This window comes from Arvicanthis niloticus, chromosome 3, assembly GCF_011762505.2.
Source record: "Arvicanthis niloticus isolate mArvNil1 chromosome 3, mArvNil1.pat.X, whole genome shotgun sequence".
Taxonomy (NCBI): Eukaryota; Metazoa; Chordata; class Mammalia; order Rodentia; family Muridae; genus Arvicanthis; species Arvicanthis niloticus.
In genome coordinates this window covers 123882032-123900005 of record NC_047660.1, presented here as the reverse complement: position 1 = coordinate 123900005, position 17974 = coordinate 123882032, and the positions used below count along the sequence as shown (strand labels likewise).

Here is a 17974-nt window from a genome sequence, read left to right as displayed (position 1 = left end):
TGCTTGGGCTCTCTGTATGAAACGTTTGTCCTGGCAAAACTTTAACTCTAAGATGGACAGGCTACTCCATCAGTTGGATTCAGTTTCATTGCTCCTGGATCCAGCTAGAAGTTCAGCTTCTTCTTCCGAGTACTGGGGTTCCAGGTGTGTGCTGCCATGCCTGGTGGCAGTCCCTTTGTAAATCCCCCACTTTGCTTTCTGTTTATAGCACTGAGGACTGACCTTGGGGCCTTGCTTAGAGAGTACTCTGTAACTGAAGGTGCATTCCTAGCTCTTTTCTACCCTTTGAGATGGTTTCCCCCAGTTGCCCAGACTGGCCTTTAACTCAGTGAGTCCAGTCAGGTCTGGAACCTTCAGTTCTTCTGCCTCAACTTCCTGAGTAGCTGGAATTACAGGTCTGTATCGCCTGGCTTTAAAGCCCCCATTTACCAGTTCTCTTACCTTGGGAACCTGGAAAGTTTGGAAGGGACACAGGCAAAGAGGAGGAGTTTCATCACAGGGTTGTATAAAACGCACCTACTTTTTCGTCAGTTTATAATTGGGACCATTTATCATCTGTGGTCAATATTATTTGTGTGAATGAAATGTGCTGCTTGTGAAGTGCATGCTTTGTCACTGACAATAACAGTGACATTCCAAATTATTTCACTCCAGTCAGTGGTCTCTTAGGCTATGTTTTAGTGCACGTCTGAAGCACCGCAAGCCAGGAGCCACAAGATGATTATTGTACATGGTCCTTTGGTTAACTTGAGAAGGCCCGGGAATTGGCATTTGAGGTATATACCTTACATTTAAAATGCCCACGGCTTGGGGAGACACAGTAAGTGCATTGTATTAACTGTTCTGCTTGTCTGTGGGTCCTGAGTACAAATGGAAGGGAAAGATGGGCTCTGGCATTCCAGGTAGGTGCACAGAGCTCTGTGAGGTGCTCACATTGTACTCTTCATCATGGTTATGTGTTTGGAAATTTCTAGATGAGTCTTCGAAGTACTTCATGTTCTTATCTCACTATGGTTTTTTGGGTACCGGAAAGTTCCAAGTTGGCATGCAGCTTTCTGCCTCTGGCCAAAAAGGGGTAACACGTGACTGCCCAAGTTGTGTGGTTGCTGAAACACTACATTTGTTTTCACACTCCCTCCATGGAGGTGACTTTGCTGTCGTTGGTATGCCCTCTCCTTGCTTCAGATGGAAGGCAAGGTAAATAACAGATTAAATATGTCTTAGGGACGCTAGCCAGTCACCGTACTGGCTGCTGTGTGGCTGACTGGATTATTTTGCAATCTGAACACAAGATGATTGGGAAGCACTTGACGTTCAGTGAAAACAGTTTGAGAGGTCTGACCGAAGTTGCCACATTTTGCAGTTACCTATTCCAGCTAATGCTAAATGCCAGAGGGGTGTGTTAATTGGTTGGCTGGAAGCTCATCTGTAGTGGAGGCGGAGTTACTGATCACACCTGTGTGAACGCTGCCAGGGAAGCCTTACAAAGTAGGCGGGCCTGAAAGTTGAGGGTTTTGCTGTGCAGATGGGTGGGAAAAGTATAATCCAGGTAGAGGTTGATGGAAGACAACTTGCTGAGGTTTAATTAAGGCCAAATGTGCAATGCGTATATTGATGCGATGCAGGCAGTCACCGGATCATGATTGGCCTTGTGCAAACAACCTTGGGACCTGTAGAGGGAGAGGAGCGGTCACGGAAAGGTTTGAATTAAGAGAATTTCAAGCAGGAACCTGAACTTGTGCCAGTTCATTTTGATTGACTATAGACTCGGACAGCTTACAGGGGCTGAAGGAGCCATTTAGGGAGCAGGCGCGGAGAGGGTGCTAGGATGGGTAGAATGATCAGAGAAGGCCTGGGTAGAAATAGTGGAGAGGGGTCAGCCAGGAGAAGGGTTTTAATTAAGGAAATTAACAGTATCCGGGGAGCAGAGCAGGCTAACGAAGACCTCTTTTTACTTAAGTGTTCTGGTGTATATTTAAAGTACAGAATCTGTTGAGAGAGTTGCGTCTATGGTGGGACAGATGGATGGGGAGTTTGGCTCACTTAGCTACCCATTTCCTCCTCTGTGGCAAGAGTAGTTCTGAATCTCCTCATTAGCAGGAAATCCTAAATACAACACACTTTCAGAAATAATTTCCAGCACAAAACACTTAGAGCAAAAAAAAAAAAAAAGTCCCGAGAACAATTAGCTAACTACAGTTTCGGATGTGCCTCAGTCTTTCCCTCCCTCAGCCTATTTGCTGCTTTATAGCCTTTGACCTCCCATTTCCTGTCTGACCCTGGGCCCGGGGAACCAAGGTGATTCCGCGCCGCTGTCGGTCTAGGACCTTTTTTTTTTTTTTTCTTTTTAAACAAAGAGCCTACGTATAAATTGATCACACAAATTTTTCCTATGTTTTTCATATTTCATTTCATATAATTTCCTCTCATTTTACCCACGTGGCAAGGGGCAGAATCTTCTCTTTTTTGAGGCTGAATAATATTCAGTGGCGCGCGCACACACACACACACACACACACACACACACACCCCGGGGCAGTGGTGGCGCACGCCTTTAATCCCAGCACTTGGGAGGCAGAGGCAGGTAGATTTCTGAGTTTGAGGCCAGCCTGGTCTACAGAGTGAGTTCCAGGACAGCCAGGGCTACACAGAGAAACCCTGTCTCGAAAAACAAAACAAAACAAAAAAAAACAAAACAAAACAAAAAAAGATATTACAGCAGTTTATCTCATCCTTTGACACCTAAGCTGGTTTTGTATCATGGTTTTAAAATATGGATATAGTGCAATGGGGGTGTTCAACTCTTCTGGAAAATTTTAAAAATTTGTTTTATTTGTATTAGTGTTTTGCCCATATGTGTCTCTGTGCACCAAATGCACGCCTTGTGCCCCAGGAGGCCAGAAAAAGGTGTGGGATCCCCAGGAACTGGACTTACAGATGGTTGTGAGCCTTGTAGGTGCTGGGAACTGAACCTGAGCCCTTAGATGGGACAGTTAGGAGTTCACAGAGGTCTGGACAAGGGCAGTGTCATCAAGACTGGACGGGATGAGGCAAGTATAGCTATTCACCCTCCAACACCATGTTTAGGAGTGTTCAGAAATCCAGTAATTAAGATAAATAATATTCAGTGCAACATTAAAAAGAAAACAACACAACCTCCCCCAGGACTATGATAAACAAATTGTTAGAATTTTGCATAATAAAAACAGCTTCAGTATCATCACTGGCTTTCCCTTCCATGCTCTAGATGCCAGTGTGTGTCAGTGGTAAGTAGAAGTGGGCCTTGTAGGGCTGGGGGTCCATTAGGAATCATGCCAAGGAGTGGGTCAAAGTGGATGGAACTAAACACTGAATGCAGGTCCTTTCTTCATGGGGTCCTAGCTCTATGGAAGGAGATAAGTGAAGCGATTTTTGGTTTAGGGGACTCAGGCTCAGGGCTTTTGTGCTAGTTACTTGTTTAAGATGGAAGAGCCTTGGCCATGTGTCTGAACTGAGGCCAGGTAACTAAAGGTGGGCTTGGGGAGAACTGTGAAGGCTGGAGCCTTCTCCTGGGGAAGTAAAAAGGTAACCAGAATCCTGTAAACAGGTTGCCCAGCAGACACTGAGGACACAGGAAGTGGTGCTGCCATCTGTGCTGTGTGATCTTCCTTCCTCAGCTTCTGGCTGTTCTGTTTTTAATTGTGTGTGTGTGTGTGTGTGTGTGTGTGTGTGTGTGTGTGCGCGCGCGCGCGCGCATGTATTAAGGTACACTTATGGAGGTCAGGAAAACATAGAGGGGTGTGGGTCTTGGGGATGGAACTCAGGTTCTCAGGCTTGGTGACAGGCACCTTTACCCACTGAACATCTCCACCGTCCCCTACCTCCTAGGTGTTACTTTTTGTTTGTTTGTTTGTTTGTTTGTTTGTTTATCCAGACAGGGTTTCTTTGTGTAGCCCTGGCTGTCCTGGAACTCACTCTGTAGACCAGGCTGGCCTCGAACTCAGAAATCTGCCTGCCTCTGCCTCCCAAGTGCTGGGATTACAGGCGTGTGCCACCACTGCCCGGCCTTCCCAGGTGTTACTTACATATTTTATGACATATACATTAACCTCTGACATCTAAGAGAAGGATTATTCTTCTGAGTATCTGTTAAACTCTTTAAAAATTGTGTATTTTAATTGGCTTACAAAGTAGTAAGTTCCGTGTGTTTTCTTCATAATTCTTAGTATCGGTTACCCCTTGCCTCTGATTTTTGCTACTCTAGATGTGAGTGGAAGAGACTCAGGATCTGAAAATGGGGTGCAGGGTGACTAACCATTCCAGTTAGTCTGGGACAGAATATTTCCTGTGTTACAGGAATTTTGGTATTAAAGCTGAAAAGTTCTGGCAGTGCCCGGCTTGTCTGCCTGCATGAGGTGTTATAGGGGTGGGTGTAGGAAGCAAAAGGTAAGGGAGTTTAAGATTCTGGTCAGAGAATTTGGTTTCAGGTCCAGTACAGAGAAAATGAAGCAAAGCCAAGTGGTGGCAACACACGCCTTTAATCCCAGCACTTGGGAGGCAGAGGCAGGCGGATTTCTGAGTTTGGGGCCAGCATGGTCTACAGAGTGAGTTCCAGGACAGCCAGGGCTACACAGAGAAACCCTGTTTTCTGAGAGAGGTGGTGGTGAGATCACTTCCCGGCATCTCACATGTAACTCATTCATTCATCCCTTTCACATTCTGAGTGCCAGCTGAGTCACACACTCATGTTTGAACAGAGTGTTTGACCACCAAGTTGCCTCTGCTGCAGTCTTGGAAAGGAGGTCATGGAGCCTTTACCAGAAGCTCACTCTAGAGCTTCTTCAGCACTTCCCAGCCATTTTGGAAATACAGATCTCAAGTGTGTTACCACTAAAAGGCCTGAAGTGATCCTGTCTCTAGACCTGTCTCCTCTTCTGAGACGGTGTTGCTATTTTAAGCAGTTCCTGCGATGTTCTCATAACTTGCTCCAGAAGCGAAACCGAGACTGTTTTAGATTTTCAGTACTCTGGTTGTCAAGGTTAAAGACAGTGTGTACCAAATGGGGAACTGTGTAGTTGTGGAAAAGAAGGGGTGACAATGAGTGAAGATTTCATCAGAAGAAGGGGAATTCCTTTAGAATCTAGAAAAGGCCAGATGCAGTTCTGTCTGGCAATAGAAGCAGTCCTGTTTAAGACAGAGAGCAAGGTGGAATGATGGGAACTTGACCCATCAAGATTGGGTGTTTGAAAAGCAGAGAGGAATCTGAGCGTGGGGTGAGAGCAAGTGATTGCAGAAGTAAGTGGCTTGCTGGATGGAGTCCACGAAGATGGCTTGGCTGCTGGCAGCCATGACTGAGTCCTTCCATTGAGCTTAAAGGCCTCTGGTCTGGAATATGGCTCTGTTGATGGTGCCATCTGTAACCTCGTGATTTTCCACCCATCTGACTTGGAAACTTTTTATATATGAATCAATGTCTAGGCTGATAACTTTGGCTCGTTCCCTGACTAGTTTAGAATTTAATTGCCTGTTTACTCTGTTCTAAATAGACACGTGGCAGTGTCCTTCATTACAAGTGACCTCTCATTGTTTAGAGGTGAATTACTGTGCCTCTGGTTTTATCCTGGAATCCCAGTCTCTCTAGTGGATGTCCCACCTTCTAATCCTGCCTCAGCTCATTGGCCAGTCAGCTTCTTATTGACAGCCGATGCTTCCACTTAATGCACAAGAGATTATCCCTACCTGGGTCCTTTGGGAGAGGGCTAGCCTAGCAAGCACAAAGCCTGGGTTCAGTCACTGGCACTGCAAAACCAGGTTTGGTGCTGAGCCTGGCACTTGTAAGGCAGAGGCAGGCAGATCTTAGTGAGTTCAATGCCAGCCTGGAGTTCATGGTGAGATCCAGGACAGAGCCACATAGTGAGACCCTGTCTCAGAAAGATACCAAAACAAACAAAACAAAGCCAAACCCCAGGAATAGTGACATGAACCTGTAATCCCAGCACTCAGGAGGATCAAGAACATCATTTGAAAAAATACAATGTTAAGGCCAGCCTGGGCTACATAAGGCTCTTGTTTCAAAAGAAATAAAACAAAAACTCCTATACTACCATAAAGCCCACTCTATCATTTGAGCCAGAAAAATCTGACCTGTCCTTGTGGATAACTTTGGGAAGACTTTAGCTATTCTATTAAGGTCCATCCATCTATGTACATAGAAAGGAAGTTCTGAAAGCTCTCTGTGGTGCGCAGTTTTTATACATGTTTTTCTCCCCCCCACCCCCGTTCTTTTCTTTAGCACTTGCACCTGGTAGATACTCTGTTCAGAAGATGCAGAAACTAAAATTCTAGTTCCCAAACTTACTAAGAGTTTTTGTGACTTATTAGTGTTTTCCAACTTAATTGCACCATGGCCAGAGACTGGGTTGTGAGCTATGCTGACCCTGCTTTTGCATTCTGTGGGGCTGTATACTTGTAATCCCAGGGATGAAGAGACAGAGACAGGGGCATGCCTGGGCTCACTGGCCAGCCAGCCTAGCCTATTTGGAGAGTTCCTGGCCAGTGAGAAATCACTCATGTCTCAAAAAATCAAGGCGGCTGATGCTTCAGGGATGATGACACCTGAGGTTGTCCTCTGGTCTCCACATACATGTGCACACACACACACACGAGGCTATCTCATGGTATGTGTGTCTATGTGTGTGTGTGTGTGGATAGATAGATAGATAGATAGATAGATAGATAGATAAATAGATATAAAACATGTTGGTGTAGTTGGTTGGCTTTTCCTCCATGGGAAATCTTATTGTTCATGAATAATTACAGTTATTTGTTTATGTTCTATTTTTTTTTTTATTGTTTTACTGCCCTGGCTTTGCCCTCCAGTAAACTGTTTAATGTAATGTCTGTATTCAGGCTTGAGCCTGAATTTTAAGGGTCTGCTTCTGACACCTCACCAGAAAGCACAGTGTTTGGTGGTGTCCTCCTTCAGAATCTGATTCGAAATGAAAAGATGAGCCTTTTACTTTTAATCTACTCAGCAGTGTTTTGGAGGGAGCTATTTCTTCATGCATATGGGTGTTTTGACTGCACACTCGTGTGTGCATCCCTAGTGCCTGGGGACACCAGAGTTGTGGATCAGATCTTTTGGATCCCCTGTCATTGGTGTTACCTGGGATTGTGAGCCACCACATGGGTGCCGGGAATCCAACCCAAGTCCCATGGCAGAGCAGACAGTGTTCTTAACCTCTGAGCCCTCTCTCCAGCCCCAGCAGCTAATAGTTTTATTATACTGAATCTTCCTACTTATGAATAAAGTATGGCTCCTCTCCATTTATCTTGGCCTTTAGTAATGTCTTTTTAATAATTCATGTTTTTTTTCCATTAAGGTCTTACATAGCTTTTGTTTGGATCATTCTACATGTTATCTGTGATAATATATGGTAAACTTTACATGATTAGCACTGTAGGTTTTAAACTGCTTTCTTTTTGACTCTATGTGTGTATATATATACATGTATATATACATACATATATATATTTAATTTCTTATAATAGCTGTGTATTTGAGCAGGTGTTCCATGCTATATCTCTGTACAGCTAGATGTTTGTTTGTTTGTTTGTTTTCAGATTAGTCAGCACTTTTATTTTATTTTATTTTATTTTATTTTATTTTATTTTGAGACATGAGTGATTTCTCACTGGCCAGGAACTCTCCAAATAGGCTAGGCTGGCTGGCCAGTGAGCCCAGCCATGCCCCTGTCTCTTCAGTGTGCAGCCCCACATAATGCAAGGGCAGGATCAGCATAGCTCACATCCCAGTCTCTGACCAGATCCCAACGCTACCACCAGGGGATGATGACCAAAAGCAGGTGTCAAATGACCCGCGGGGAGCAAATTTACCATGCACACGTGCTGTTGATCTGGCCTATGGACTGCAGAAAGGCCCCTTACGTTTTTTTTAACACACTCACATAAACCTTCCAATGCAGACTATGAGAATATAAATTCTGTTTGTTTTGTCTGTTGTGGTGATGTTAATTTTTAAAAGGTTTATTTGTTTTTATTTATGTGAATGAGTGTTTTGCCCCGCATATTATATATGTGCACCATATACGCATGGGGTGCCCAAAGAAGTCAGAAGAGGGCACTAGATTCCTTGGGAGCTGGAGTTGTGGAAGGCGGTGAGTTGCTTTGTTGAGTGCTGGGAGCCAAACCCCAGGCTTCTGACAGAGTAGCAAGTATTGTCCGCTAGGGAACCGTCTCTGCAACCCAATGATTTTATTTTTGTTGAGGCTAACTGATGCATGAGTTTCCTTCCAGCAGAAGATCAGTTCTCTAGCTGGATATGATCTTACAGATCTGTAATGCCAGCAGTCTGAAGGCTGAGACAAGAGGCTTGCCCTGAGTTTGAGGCTAGCCTGAGTTTTTATAGTGGATTTCTGGAAGGGGGTCTTCTGGGGGAATTTTGCGTTTGCTTCTGAAGGCCTTGCTGACTTCCCTTGTCTTGGGAAACATTTTTATGACAATTTCTTGGCCTGGTTGTAACCAAACTGACTATTTTGGTCCCAGCTAAGCCTCTCATTTCTGTGCTTTTCTCGGTCAAGTGCCCAGTACTCACAGCCACAGAGAACTGGCCGGGCTGCACTCCAGCGTTCAGGCAGGGAGGTTTGTTGCATTGCGGAGGCCTGACTCTGCCTGGGGATCTGTGTTTTCATTCCGATATTGTCTCACCCTACCAGATGCTCCCCCTGAGTAGTTGGGATTTGGCTGCAAAAAGTGTCGCTCCCATGAGCACAGAGGGACACAGTACAGCAGTGCTTTTGCTGAGAGTTCGTGACCCACAGAGGCATTGTGGGTCTGATGGGAAGAGATGACCTGATCAGAAGCTGTGCCATTTTAACTCTCAGAGTTGATACTTCCTTTGCGATGCAGAACTAAACCAGTTTGTTTTGACTAGTTAAGTTCAGTTCTTTTTCAAGTACGATTGTCGAGTCCGATACTATTTCTTGTTCTTATGTTTAATGATCTCATTTTATTTTTCCCCTATTTATGTATTTCTTGTTGTACGTGTAAATATTTTAGAGATTAATGCATAATAGCATCTGCTAAGAGCATTACAGCCCCGAAGGGATACAGTGAAAAGAGAAGGTGGCCTTCTTGTGGCAAACACTGCAGTTAGGTTAAAGTGCTGTCCTGTGAATGCTATGCAGGTTTTTGACATCTGAGACTCATAAAATATCCTGACCCAGCTTTTGCTATATTTCAGAGATGCTTCTATTAAATTTCATTCTTTTAGTTATAAGTAGTCCTATTTAGATTTGGATTAATGGGTGTTCACATTGGCATAGACACACCAAACTTAGATAAATATAAATATCTAAATGTTATACAAAATACATGAAACCATTATAACTAACAGTTGGGTTATGTTTCTAGTTTTTCCCTTTCAGATCAGAGTGGTTTGCTTGTTTGTACATTTTCTCAGAGACAAGGTCTCATGGTATAAGGGCTGGCAAGATGGCTCAGTGGGTAAAGGTGCTTGCCGCCAAATCTGATGCCCTGAGTTCACGTAAAAGGAGAAAACTGACTCCTGAAAGTTGTCCTCTGACCTTCACTTGCATGTGGCATGCCCACAAACCCCCTCCCTGTAAATATCATAAATAAAGGAAGGAAATGAGCAAATGTATTTTCAAGTTAAAACCAAAAGAATAAACGGTGATAATCATTTATGGCCTAAAATTTGAAACTGCTCAGTTCTGACAGAAGCAATTACTGGTACCCAGTAAGGCCTGAGCAGGCGTCTTTGAGAAGCGTGGTCCTCCCAAATCTTCTGGCCGCTTCCACTGATGCCAGTGAGAGTTTTGTTGGCCATTTTTGCCATGGAACGGTATATTGAGGTTGGGGGACCTGGGACGTTTCCCAAGCTCAAGGTCCTAGGGACCTAATCAGAACCCACAAAGCCCTGCTGGAAGGGCCTGTGGCCATTCGTGATGGAGTTGTGATTAAGGGTGGGAGGCTGCAGACCTTACAGATGTTGTAAAGTGGGAGGGCAACTGGAGAAGGGAAAGGAGTGGGGGGTGCAGCCAGGGGAGGCAGAGACTTCTTCTTGTTCATGAGGCCCCTTCACAGAGGGTCTCCTTTGCCAAAACCTGCATTTGTTCGGGACTCCTGCCTAGAGCTAAGGAGAGTGGGCAGCGACCTCTCTTAACTCAGCTGCTTAGTCACCCGGACTTTTCCCCTAGTCCCCGCCCACGCCCACACCCACACCCGGCCCCTATCCCCTAGTTCTCTCGTGGTAACTTAGTCATATAAGCTCCCCAGCCGTGATTTCCCCTTACCCTATTTTACATGCTGATTAAACCATGTGGGAATTTTTGGACACAATTTTGTCTTTAATTTCATTTCCTTGAGTGTCTGGGTTTTCCTCTGTGTCTTTTGGCTTTTGTCTCAGTCTTTGACTCTGTCTACTGAGGATCTCTGACTTACTAGGGAGACCAGTCAAAAAGGGAGGCCCTGTGCTTTGACTGTCAAGCCTAAGTGTTTTGATAAGAGGATTATCTCTCACCACAGAGTGTCTCTATTGCAAGAACTCTGAAAGAAATGAAGAGAGCCCTCAGCAATGATGTTGGCTTCTCGTGGTTCCCGGATCCCTGCTGAGTGGATGGAGGCTGGAGGAGACCCTGGCTGCTGTGGTTCTGAACATGGCCCTGAGCCCTGTGTCTGCTGAGGTCATTCACCAGGTGGAGGAGTCTCTTGATGAGGATGAGAAGGAGATGATGCTCTTCTTGTGTAGAGATGTGACTGAGAACCTGGCTCCACCTAACGTCAGGGACCTCCTGGATACCTTAAGTGAGAGAGGCCAGCTCTCTTCTGCTGCCTTGTCTGAACTGCTCTACAGAGTGAGGCGGTTTGACCTGCTCAAGAGGATTTTGAAGACAGACAAAGCAGCCGTGGAGGAATACCTGTGCAGAAACCCTCACCTTGTTTCTGATTATAGGTAACTCATCAGCTTTGACCCAAGCTGCCCTGGGGAAGGAGGAGAGGTAGTCTAGACAGGAGGGCAATAAGAAGACTTTATCACTTCCTCTTCTCTCTGATCAAACTACCTGTGATACTGCTTTATAGTGTGGAACTTCTGGATTCTATTGGTTTGTTTGTTTTGCAGTTTTTGGTAGCCTATTATAGCCCAGGCTAGCTTGGAACTTACTGTGTAGCCCAGGCTGGGCCTCCAGCTCCTAGCAATTCTCTTGCCTCAGGTGGGATCATAGCTTGTTTGAATTAAAAACAAAATGGTTGTTTAATAGGTAAGCAACTGAGTGAAAGATTATAATGAAAGCGGACAGGACAGATGGTGTATGCTTGCCAGAAGGACAGATTGACAAGGAAGAAAGGTGAAACAGCATAGAGTCACTCTCTATTGCCAGCCCCTAATGGTGTGGGAGCCGTAATGCTTTGGAAATTTCTGGTACTGAGAAAGGAAATACCGAATCTGAGTAATCTTTCTGCAGTCATAGAACTGTGGCTCTTTCTAAACCTTCCTTCCTCTGTCCTTGCCCTGGCCAGCCAAGGAAGTGCAGCAGGGTGGAGTCTTGTTGTATGTTCCTTTCTGGCTCTGGGGAGCCCAAGTTGGACATTTCTTCAACGAACTACCTTTCAGTCCCCTTCTGGTTAAAGCTGGACCAACTATTAAAGGCCTCTAAAATACAAGAGCCTCCTAGCTGCTCCATTCCCCCGATGCAGGAGTCCATGGAAGGACTGAGTTTTCTGAGCAACAAAGAGACCTTGTTCCTCTAAATTGCTTCTGTTTCTTCCAGGATGTTAGTTCAGTTGGTTGTAATATGTTCTGTTGTTAATATGTATTTAGAGATGGTGTCTGTCATCAAAACTACTGAAAAGAGCAGAAGGCAGCATGGGCTTTGGAAAATGTTGAGAGTTATTGTTGGAAGATCTGTGTTAAACCTCCAACATACCAGTTATAGCCTACAGAAGGCTGAGCCAGTTACTAGCCTTACAAAAGAAAGACTATACAGCTCAACTGGCTGTACTGGGTGACAAAGACAGGCAATCCCAGCTTCTCTGGAGACTGAGGCAGGAAGATTGTGAGTTCAAGGCCAGCCCTAGTAACATAATAAAGCTCTGAAAAGGCAGAGCAGGGTGGGAGGATGTTTGCGGCTGGAGCTCAGTGGTTGGTACTAGCTTAGGCTGTGTAAGATTCTAGGTTGAATCTCAGCGTCACGAACAGATGACCATGAACTTCACAAGTTTATGAGTCTCTTTGGATGGTGTACCAAGTGGTTTTGTATGCAAGATGCATGGGATTATTATTATTCTTGATAATTTTTCACAAGTCCAGTCATGTGACCTCACACAGCTGGGGACACTAGCTGGGTCTTAGAGACTGGTGCATTGAGTGGGAATGGGGTGTCAGGCCCTCTGGAAGGGGCTGGCAGTTGGGGTGAAGCAATTGACCTGTTCATCCATCTGTTCAGCTGGCTCCCATCAGGGAGCTGGCTAAGGGCCAAAAAGAATAGAAGACTCTCACTTCCCTAAGAATGATAGAGTCTACCTGGAAAAACAGCCTTCCACACAGAACCACAAAATGTCCCGATAAAGTGATGGCTGCTCCAGGCAGAACAGAAGTGACTGCATCAAGAGGGGCTTTTCAGACTAAACATTTGTGATCAGGAGCCCCATGGTGGATGTCTTTTACTCTTTAAATTCAAATGTGGGCCAAAATATTGGAGTTGTTTCTTTGCTTTAGGATCCTGAGACTTCAGGTACGGTTGGTTCATAGACCAGTGTCAGCCAGAGCTTATCAAACAGAGTACGGGACTACTCGGAATCTTTTTCTTGTTACTCATGTGTTTCATTTCACTATTACTTCTGGGGACCTAGGGGTTTTTTTTCAGGGGACTCTCTGCTTTCCCTTGTAGTTTTCAGAATTGTTAGAAAGGGAAGTACTGTGTCCTGGTACTAGCAAAGGCAAGGCCAGGTGTGGTGGTGCACACATGTAGTCCCAACACCTAGAAGGCAGAGGCAGGTGAATTGGGACAGGTTCAAGGTTCATCTGTCTATACAGTGGATGCTAAGCTAGCCAGAGCTACATAGCAAGAGCCTGAACCAAACCAACCAACCAAACAAACAAACAAATAAACAGATGGAGGAAAATGAGTTTTCTATTTGAATTTTCTTATAGTCTCTTGAGGGAATATCAAGGCTTCCTGTTTTATAGATTTGGAGCATAGTCCATGGGACAAGAATTAGTCTAGTTGTTGCCTTAAGTGAGGTATGGGCTCTTGGATTCTTGTCTGGGTTTACTAAAGAAACTTTTGTGGTTTACAGGGTGCTGCTGATGGAGATTGGAGAAAATTTGGACCAATCTGATGTATCCTCCTTAATTTTCCTTACAAGGGATTACACAGGCAGAGGCAAAGTAGCCAAGGACAAGGTGAGTTGTCTTTTCTTGGTGCCTGTTCCAGAAAGCCACCAGAAGTAGGTATGCTCCTTGTGGAATGAAGTCTGGGGAATGGGTAGCCTGTTGCCATGTTTCCAAGATTCAAACATCTGAGGTGGTTTTTCATACTACTGGTAGCAAGAGAATTGTTTTTTAATTGAGACTAGGTTGGTACTGTTTCCTCATGTGGCCTTGGGTGTTTTTATGCTTAGATTTGGCTCAATTTCTGTAAAATTGGCTGGCCTGCCTTATATCAATTTTCAGATTTGACAGTTCTCTTCTGGGTTGGGCATCCTAGCTGCTTGTGTGGAGTAGAGACCTGGAGCGCTTGCTGGTCTGCTCTCTTTGAGCTTGCCCACTGCTGTTTATTTCTGTGGACAGCCTGTGGAGGTGGTTTGGTGTGAGAGGCCTGGGGCATAGGTCTTTCTGACTCATCTATCTGGGAAGTAGCTAGTGTAGAGTCAGAACTGTTGTAATTGTTGGAAGAGTGTCTCAATTGCTACTGACCTCACCTGGTTTGCCTAAGCTATGGGTAAGCCAAGAAAAATCTACATCTATGGTGGTGACAACAGGTCTTCCTGGTAGCTATCCTACCTTTAAGAGTTTCCTCAGGCTCCTTCATGGTTATAGGAATATGGGAGAACAACGTGCTTCCACATCAAATGTAGAATGAAGAAGAAAATGAAAACACGAGTCTTGGGGGAGGGTTCTCTAACCAACGCCTGCCACTTATAAAGGATCAATTCCACTTATTGTCATTATAAAATAACGATAGCAGTTAAGTAACTAAATGTTAATCATGTGGGCAGAATAAAATCTAAGCTTTTAAAATATGGTTTTTTTTAATGATCCTGGCAGTTGAAGTTGAATGAGTAAACAAGCCCCATTCCTTCACATAGCCTCCCTCTGGGTCAGGATGCTCTGAAATGTTGAGCATTAATGAAGACAGTTTTAGAACTTTCAAATGACATTATAAGGATTTCTTTTGTCAGTATTTTCCTTAGCTACATTTATTTTCTTTTCAGTAACCCCTCCCAACCCCTACTCTGGGAATCCCTTGAAGTGTTTATTATAATGTCAGTCTAGATTTTTCTAAGAACATTGATCTAAGGAAGAGTTCATTCTTAGGCCTGATCATTCCTGACTCCATGTTGATATGAAACAGCCCTTGTATCTGTCTGTCCCAAACATGAGAACATGTTTATGACCAAAGGAATTAGCATAACAAACAAACAGACAGACAGACAGACAGACAGACAGATTCTCATATAGTCCAGACTGGCCTCACAGTGTAGCAGAGAATGGCCTTGAAACTTCTGGTCTTCCTGTCTCTATCTCCTGAGTTTTGGGATTACAGACGTTCACCACCACATCTGGGTTACGTGGCTCTGGGGATCAGTCCTGAGGCATCAATGCATGCTAGGCGAGCACTCTACACCTGGGCTAGAGCTCCAGACCCCATCTCTTTGAGTCAATTTCAGAAGGGTTCTTTGTTCTGTCTGGATTGGGATAATGAGTCACCACCAGGTCTCATCTTGTCACCCAATGGTCTAGAATTTGCACTGGGGACTTGTCAGCTCCACTCACATGTGTTTCTTGCTCGTGGCTTTCTTAGAGTTTCTTGGATCTGGTGATTGAACTGGAGAAACTGAATCTGATTGCTTCAGATCAATTGAATTTATTAGAAAAATGCCTGAAGAACATCCACAGAATAGACTTGAAGACAAAAATCCAGAAGTACACGCAGTCCGGTAAGTAAATTTGTTTTCTCAGTGGTCTTTCATACTTTACTCTGTGTACAGTAGCAACAGTCTGTGAAGAATCATTTGTTGGATGCATGGTTGAAACAGAACCCAAGAGTCCCAGCCCCCTCTAGCCCATGTCAAGAGATCAGATTCCTTTATAGCCTTCATATCTCAGTATCCCAACTCCACTGGCAAATCTCCTCCCTCTGAAAATTGCCACCAAACAGTTCTTAACATTCAGGTCTTTAAAGATGTCAGTAGCTCTGTTTTTAAAGGGCAGAGAGGCTGTGAACATTCAAGACTTTGTAGGTTAAACTCTATTGCCCAGTTCCATGTTGGACCTGATGACCACCATCTACCTCTGGGTGGTGTCACTGGGTCTGATTGCTATCCTATATGTGTGCTCTGTTTCACTAAACTGCATGGAAAAGGTTACTTTTGATTTCTTTCTTTAATAAAGGGGGTTAGCCTTCTCCCTTACACCACCTTACCTCAGCCTCAGCTTGGCTTCTTGTAGCAGGTCACTGTCTCTATAGGGTCATGGTGTAAATAAAGGTCATGACTAAGACCTGCTTATCTACATGGCAACCTGTCTGAATGACTGATAAAGAATCAGAAATAGGAATGGTACTTAATTTTCTCTTTTAATTTAAAAGTTTGGTGTGTGTGTCCCCCCATCCCCACACATGTGTACATGTATGAGCCCCATGTGTCAGTTGTTTCTTTCCTTTCACCATGTGGGTTCTGGTTGAACTTAGGTTGCCAGACTTGGTGGCCACAGCCCACCAGCCCTTTTAGTTATTCTTACTGATGGCAGAAGAGTCATCTAATTGATGGTTTGAATTCAGGCAGGTTCAGGTTTAAGGTATTTTGAAAGATGACAATTGACTGGGACTGAAGCGTTGTTGAAGACTCATGTGATAATTTATGAACCTTAGCTTCTTTCTCTGTCTTCGTAGGCCAAGAAGCAAGATCAAATATGAATAGTCTCCAGGCTTCTCTCCCAAAATTGAGTGTCAAGGAACAATTCTATAACTCAAGGGTGAGTCTGGAGCCAGTGTATGGAGTGCCAGCATGAACCAGTTTCAAACACGTAATAAAAATAGATATCTCATTTCATGTGTTGTACTAGCTAAACGGATTCTGATAGACGTGTTTGATTAAGAATGTGTGCAACTTCTTATAATTATAAACTTGATGGTGTTCAAAAATATATTTGGAGAATTTTATGAAATATATATTAAGAATATAATGTATGTATCCATTACCTAGGCATGACTATTATGGGATGCTTTCTTTTAGTCTCTGTCCTATGAGCATCAGCAAATGTGTCTGTTTATACAATTGATATCTTTTTCATTCTTTGCTCTTTGAAGAGTCAACTTTTAAAATTAAAGCAGGTTAAGATGTACCTATAGAAAGAAAAAGTTAAATGTTCCCAAAGAAGTTTTAAAGTTGCTTCCCTCCACCTCACAGAACTTGTGTCCCACTTCCTTCCCATCAAGGACACTATTCCTGACCCGTTTCTTCTATAACCACGCACAGAGAAGCTACCCACATAGAGTGTCTATCTACTTTTGTACAAGTGGTAGCATATCATGTCTGCTCTTCTGAACAGAGAATTCTTAGACACTGTTTTATATGGTTAATGTGAGATTGCTTCTCTTTAATCATTATTTGTATTATTTCGAATGACACCCCACCACTTTATTTTCTTTTGAGACAAGAACTTACCTGTAACCCAGCCTGGCCTCAAATCCATTATGTAACCTAGGCTGGCCTTGAACTTGCTATGAGCCTCCTCTTGCCTCAGCCTCCTAAGTGCTGACATTATAGGCATGTCCTGCTAGTCGGGCTCATGGCTTCCATTCTCTACACGTACTAAAATGTACTTAGTTCCTTGCTGATGTATACGTTGCCTCCATTCCTTTGTTACTGAAAACAATGCTGCAAAATAAACTTCCTGATTCTTATCTCTTCGTGCATTTGCTTTTAAAAAGAATAATTAGAAAATATTTTACGCGGGGTGGTGGTGGCGCACGCCTTTAATCCCAGCACTTGGGAGGCAGAGGCAGGCGGATTTCTGAGTTCAAGGCCAGCCTGGTCTACAGAGTGAGTTCCAGGACAGCCAGGGCTACACAGAGAAACCCTGTCTCGAAAAACCAAAAAAAAAAAAAAGAAAAAAAGAAAAAAAAAAGAAAATATTTTACTTACTTATTTTAATGTGCATGTATGCATGTGTGCCTGCGTGAATTTATGTGTTCAGGAGCCCCTTGAGGTCAGAAGTAGATATCAGATCTTCTAGGACTGGAATTATAGGCAGTTGTGATTCACAGTGTGGGTGCTGGGAATTGAACCCAGGTCATCTGAAAGAGCAGGCCACACTCTTAACCTCTGAGCCATCTCTCCAGTCTCCCGTTTGCCTTTTTTCCTGAGTGTCATTTTAATTTGGCAAACTTTTTTTTTTTTTTTTTTTTTAACTGAGTGACACAACAGAAGATTTCTTTTTCTAGTTAATGATCATGAATGTCACATGGTTGTTTATAGTTCTGTTCTGAGGAGGACAGATCCTCTTGTGCTTGCTCCCTGGTCAGTCTTTTCTTGTGAGAAGAACAGTGGTAAAATATTAACCTAACCCCTTTAAAGTTATGTGGACTTTGAGGTGGGTTTAGACTAGACTGGTTGAATTATAAACACTTTTATAAATGTGTATCATGAAAACATTTCTCCTGATTTATGAGCAGTTTCTCAAAGAACACGAGTGATAGGTCGCACTGAGCAATAGACTTACAAAGCTAAA

At 43.8% G+C, this 17974-nt stretch overlaps 1 protein-coding gene across 4 annotated transcripts in view; it reads left to right on the top strand.

Moving 5' to 3' along the window:
* The window catches only part of Cflar (CASP8 and FADD like apoptosis regulator), a 49851-nt gene that overhangs the window by 7997 nt on the left and 23880 nt on the right, over positions 1–17974 (top strand). For all 4 annotated transcript variants that reach the window (XM_034498531.2, XM_076931862.1, XM_076931863.1 and 1 more), the window contains 4 exons: positions 10546–10972; positions 13318–13423; positions 15045–15180; positions 16134–16216. In XM_034498531.2, coding sequence (XP_034354422.1) covers positions 10677–10972; positions 13318–13423; positions 15045–15180; positions 16134–16216 — 621 coding nt within the window. In that variant the 5' untranslated portion in view covers positions 10546–10676. The remainder of the gene's footprint in view (positions 1–10545; positions 10973–13317; positions 13424–15044; positions 15181–16133; positions 16217–17974) is intronic.